This window comes from Pundamilia nyererei, unplaced genomic scaffold, assembly GCF_000239375.1.
Source record: "Pundamilia nyererei isolate P.nyererei 1_Seehausen unplaced genomic scaffold, PunNye1.0 scaffold00351, whole genome shotgun sequence".
Classification (NCBI taxonomy): Eukaryota; Metazoa; Chordata; class Actinopteri; order Cichliformes; family Cichlidae; genus Pundamilia; species Pundamilia nyererei.
Window position 1 is genome coordinate 40,338 of NW_005187752.1, and position 5,446 is coordinate 45,783.

Sequence of the window (5,446 nt, forward strand, 5' to 3'; positions counted from 1 at the left end):
GTGTGTGTGTGTGTGTGTGTGTGTGTGTGTGTGTTGAGGCTGCGTCCTGCCCCTTGGTTGAAGGTCTGTACCTGCAGGAAGCAGACAGTATGCTGCAGCTGCTGTGCGCCCCCTCACAGCACCGCACGGACATACTAGCGTGGATCTGCAGCAGGTAGGAGAAGCTCTGCTCATGTACCACAAATAATCTGTTCATCATTATGAACTCGGCCGTGTGTTCACTTCACAGTATCAGCCCAAGCTTCACCAGTTCAAAGCCGATGTCAGTGAGATCCAAGGAGCCTGATGTTCTGACTAAAGGTAACGTAGCTGTGCACAGAGTCCACCAGATGTTTTTGCTGCTTGACACTAACTGTGGTGGTTTATGTCCAAGCAGATATGGCTGTTCTTGGGCAGGAACTTTTGCTATGCCGAGCATCTGATGTGGACCTGATTAGGGTGAGAGTTTGTATTCAGTTAGTGATGTTATTGATTCACACATACAGACATGCAGCATCACAATAAACACAAACAGTAATCACACATCCATGGTTCTGTGTTTAATCTCTGAAGGGTGATGCAAGTCCGCGGCGGCAACTTCAGTTTCTGGAGCAGCTTTTAGCTTTCGTCCCAGGCTGCGTTAAGTCTGCTGTGCACACAGCTGATGGAGAGCTGCTGCTGAAGGAGTTCTTTGGTGCTGAGAATCTGCCGCACCTCACACAGACGCTCAGTCCTGCATTTGACCCTTGGCCTACACACATCAAGTATGTTTGCTGTCTGATGATCTCTTCTTACACACATTGCTGAAAGACTCATTCATGGATGCTTGGTGAATCCTAATCGAATTCATTGTGTGCTGTTGTACAACCACAAATCAGAAGAAGTTGGGACGTGTGTTAAAGTAAAATCAAACTGAAACAGTGCTTCGTTAAATGATCTTTGACCTGTATTATATTGAAAACAGTACAACAGCACATTATTTAATGTGTTCTTCATGAATTTTATTGTTGTTTTCAAAATAAACACATATTCCAGTTTTGGTTCTTCCGACACATTTCAAAAGCAGTTGGAACAGTAAAGCATGTACTGCTTTGTAATGTTGTCACTTAAAAGACGTTTAGAGACTGAGGACACCGAGCGATGAAGTGATTCAGGTGTCATTTTGTCCCATTTCTTCCTGCAAACAAGTCTTAAGCTGGGCAACAGTACGGGGTCTTTGTTGTCACCACACATTCTGGACTGGAGACCTGTCAGGACTGCAGGCAGGACTTTGTAACTTTGTTCTTTGGTCCGGAGCACACAGCATCCATTTCTCCCAAAAAACAGTGATTGATGGTAAACGGACTGGTTCTTTTCTACTCTTCTGAGCACTCAAAGTGCTGTAAACAACTTGTGTATTCACACAAGCACATTTTCTGAGTGCTTTCTAACTAACATTCACACTCTGATGGATGCATCGGAGAGCAATTTGGGGTTAGTATCTTGCCCAAGGATATTTGGCACGCAGACTAGGGGAAGCCAGGAATTGAACCATCAACCTTCCGATCAGTAGATGACCTGCTCTACTGCCTGAGCTACTGCCACCCAATTGATATGAAATTATTGATGTGATCACAGTGTACGTTTCCACTGTGACGTGGTTCATCCCAGATGCCTGTGAGCCCAGAGAAGTCCACGGCACTTCTGTTAACACACGGCTTCCCTTTGGCTCAGTACAGTTTTAACTGCCATTTGTGGATGTAACTACATACTGTGGTACTTGACAAAGGTTTTCCAAAGCGGTCCTGAGCCCATGCGGTGATATCGCTTATGGATGAATGACGGTTCTTGATGCAGTGCCGCCTGAGGGATCGGAGCGGCTGTTCAGCTTACGCTTGCGCCCTTGTCCTTTATGCACTGAAATTCTTCCAGATTCCTTGAATCCTTTAATTCTATTATGCACTGTTGAAGGTGAAATATCCAAATCTCTTCCTATCTTTCTTTGAGGAACATTGTCTTTAAACATTTTGTCTCGTATTTGTTGCAAACTGCTTCTCCTCAGCCCATCTTTGCTCCTAGAGACTCCAAGAAAGGACTAGACCTTTCTCAGATGCTGCTTAGACATCACCTGTTTCCAATCGGATCAATATTTAACCAATTTACGTGATTACGAGTCCTAAATTGCTCCTGTCCCAACCTTTTTTGGAATGTGTTGCAGGTCTGAATGACAGAAAAGGACAAAACATGAAATATTTTGTGTTCATATTCTCTGCAATGAAACACGAGTCAAAGGAAATTTAGAAATCACTACTTTCCTTTTTTTTATTTTTTTTTTTATTTGTTTTCCAAACTGTCCCAACTCTTTCTGATTTGGTTTGTAGGTGAGAAGCCTCTCTGACTTCTTTTCTGTACCTCATAGGGCTCTGTGGAAGAACACAAAGTCATCTTATAAGCCAAACAGAGAAGAAAATGGAGATATTGTTGCCCTTCTACAGGCGACGCAATCAGCACTGGAGCAGCTGCAGTCAAAGGTCTGACAAGGGGAAAAAAAGGGAAACTGTTTTATTAAAGCACCAACAGAAAGCTCAAACATCTTGTTTGACATGTGTGACTGTCATGGTGGTAAAGCATGCCGTTTGCTTCGTCCCCTCAGTGTGTATTCTTGAACAGCGAGGCCCAGAGTCCTCCCGCCTTCTCTCCAAGCTCACTGCGTGTAGCAGCGTCTGACCTCCAGCAACTGATGGCCACCTTCAGCCATGTTTATGAGACAGACCTGAGAGTTTACTGCAGCAGAGACCCCCCCAGCTTCAGCTCAGAGACAGAAGTCTTCCAGAGGGTCCAACAGCTGCTGCTGGCCTGCAACACGGTACTCGCAAATAAGCCCACTCTGTTAAAGTCACACCTGTGTCATTTGGACACCCACAGTTCCAGAGACTTGCACATTAAATCATTCTAGGGCTGCCCTTAAATCATTGACTAAATATTAGCAAATGAGGAAAGTCTCAGTTGACCGAGTTTGGTGGAGGGAAAGCAAAGCAAATCATTTACCTTCTTATTTACAGACGTGGCCAAATGTTTTGAGAAACCCACAAATATTAGTTTTCACAAAGTTTGCTGCTTCAGTTTTTACGATAGCAATTTGCACACACTCAAACTTCTTTACCATGAACTTGACCGAGCAACCCAACAATCATATGACCCCCCTATGACAGGGGTAGGGAACGTTAGTCCTCGAGGGCCGGCATCCTGCAGGCTTTAGATCTCACCCTGGGTCACCACACCTGAATCACATGATTAGTTCATCAGGCCTCTGGAAGACTTTAGGACATGTTGAGGAGGTCATTTAGCCATTTCAATCAGCTGTGTTGGATCAAGGACACATCTAGAACCTGCAGGACACCGGCCCTCAAGGCCTGGAGTTGCCTACCCCGGCCCTATGAGCAAGGACTTTGGCAACAGTGGGAAGAGAAATGGAGATGTGTCTTAATTCTGGGAGTGTGACTGCACCTCATACACTCCCCTTTTAGTTTTGTTACTGTTTGAATTCCTGCATTTCACAGCGTCTGTTCTCGTTTTCGTGCCCACACTCTGCTCTTTTGTTTCGTCTCACTAGTACCTGGGATCTACCTGCTGTCAGTCAGAGGGCTGCCGTGAAGCTTTTCCCAAACTCCGGTCACAGACTCAGATATTAGCTTCCAGCTGTTCTCTTTCTATAGACACTGATGATCTAAGTGAAGACACGGTTAAAAATAATACATTTACAGCCAGAAACAAAAACCTGTTTCTGTAGCTAAATTATTTTCCTCCTCCTTAAACTGAATGGTGTTTTGATCGTTCTGTTTTTATAACCCAGCAGTTGGTGCCACGTTGATGGGAAGGTGTGCAGACACAGGCGGCTGTACAGCCTGGTCTGACCTGAAACCTCTTCAGGTCCTAGCTTTGCATACTAATGGCTTATTCAGGGTTGTTGTAGTGGCAGCAGATACCTTGGACGTGTTTCACAGAGGTGTTGAATCTATCCCACCAAACGTCTCTGAAACAGTTAGTCTGAACCTTCATTTAGTCCGGACTGTTTGCAGGCCTGATAGCAGGTCGGTGTAACTAATAAACTGACACTGCTCGTAGGACAGGAACATAGTGACGTGTTCTGTCCTCTGGTGTGTGCGTCTGTCAGGAGCTGGAAATGCTGAAGGAAGTGTCAGAAGCTTCTGAGTCGGTGAGCGAGGAGGTGAAGCAGCTTCAAACGCAGCCTCGCTACTGGAGCCGAGGAGAGAAGCACACGTTACGTAAGTCAGTTTAACACTCATATTTAGAGTTTCTTACATATTGTTTATTATTTGTTTCCTCTTTTTTTCTCCACTAGCTGATCAACTGGAGAAGGTTATCGGGCGAATTGGAGGCTTTCTGTCTCAGCTTAGTTCATAACGTCATTCAGAGGGATGCACTCATCAGATTCACTGAGGCTCTGGTGGTGTTAAGACGGAGACAACACAGCTTGGACGTGTTTCACAGAGGTGTAAGGGACAGACGTGTAAGGGACAGACGTGTGTGTGGTCACTGCAGTCAGACACCCTGTTTAATCTGAGCATGACTGACATGTTGTGTGAAACAGAAAGTGTCACTGTTGGTGAGTCGAGAGTTTTTACATCGTTTTTTTGGAGAAATCAGTGATGACATTAAACATGTTGCTATGCTTCTTTGTTTCATGATGATTACTGAAACTGACCATTTTACACTCAGTGGTCACATCACATCTCACTGCAGCCGTGCTGGGAAGTACTCCAGACCAGAGTGGGAAGAGAGTATGTTCCCTACAGTTGGGGTGAAGGAAGCGCCATGCGTCGCAAAGACCAAAATCACTCATGTACTGTCTGATTATTAGGATTCAACTTCGTCATTACACATGTATAAATACAGGGTAACAAAGTACAGTATAAATACAGAATAACTGGTGGACAGTCGAGTTCCTGCTGTATTGAGCTTGTTCACGTCTTCATTAGTCCAAAGCTGAAGTCGCCCCAGAGAACAAGGGCACAGTCTAGGTGCTCGGAGAGTAACAAACATGGAAGAATGAGGGGTCATCAGTATCTGGGTCATATATACTGCTATTCAATTAGAAATCTACTCTCCTAATCTGTAACTGAGTACTGTGAAATTCACATTTATTCTATATTTTGTTAAACACTCGACTACATGTTAAGAAAGCAGAAATGAAAACATTGTTTATCACGCCACAATTATTAACAGTAGTTCAAAGGTTTATTACATAAACGTGAGCTCAACTTATCCTTGTTTTATATCTCATGTGTATATATGGTTTCAAGCTCATGTACAGGGGTGTGATTCAAATATTCAGCCTTCAGACCACCAGCCACTCTATTTCACACAGTTCTACTCGGCCTGCTTCATGTGACAGGGAGCAGCTATCTCATCCACCCTGTTTACAAGGGGAGCCTTTCCAAAGACACTGGCTGAAACAAAAGCAGAG

The 5,446-nt window shown here is 44.4% G+C and overlaps 1 protein-coding gene across 1 annotated transcript in view; it reads left to right on the forward strand.

Moving 5' to 3' along the window:
- haus7 (HAUS augmin-like complex, subunit 7) overlaps positions 1-5,178 on the forward strand; it is a 34,849-nt gene extending 29,671 nt beyond the window's left edge. Inside the window, exons 2-9 of the mRNA XM_005752295.1 lie at positions 15-154; positions 230-300; positions 377-438; positions 553-743; positions 2,378-2,489; positions 2,612-2,824; positions 4,133-4,244; positions 4,322-5,178. Coding sequence (XP_005752352.1) covers positions 15-154; positions 230-300; positions 377-438; positions 553-743; positions 2,378-2,489; positions 2,612-2,824; positions 4,133-4,244; positions 4,322-4,383 — 963 coding nt within the window. The 3' untranslated portion in view covers positions 4,384-5,178. The remainder of the gene's footprint in view (positions 1-14; positions 155-229; positions 301-376; positions 439-552; positions 744-2,377; positions 2,490-2,611; positions 2,825-4,132; positions 4,245-4,321) is intronic.
- The last annotated feature ends 268 nt before the right edge of the window (positions 5,179-5,446 follow it).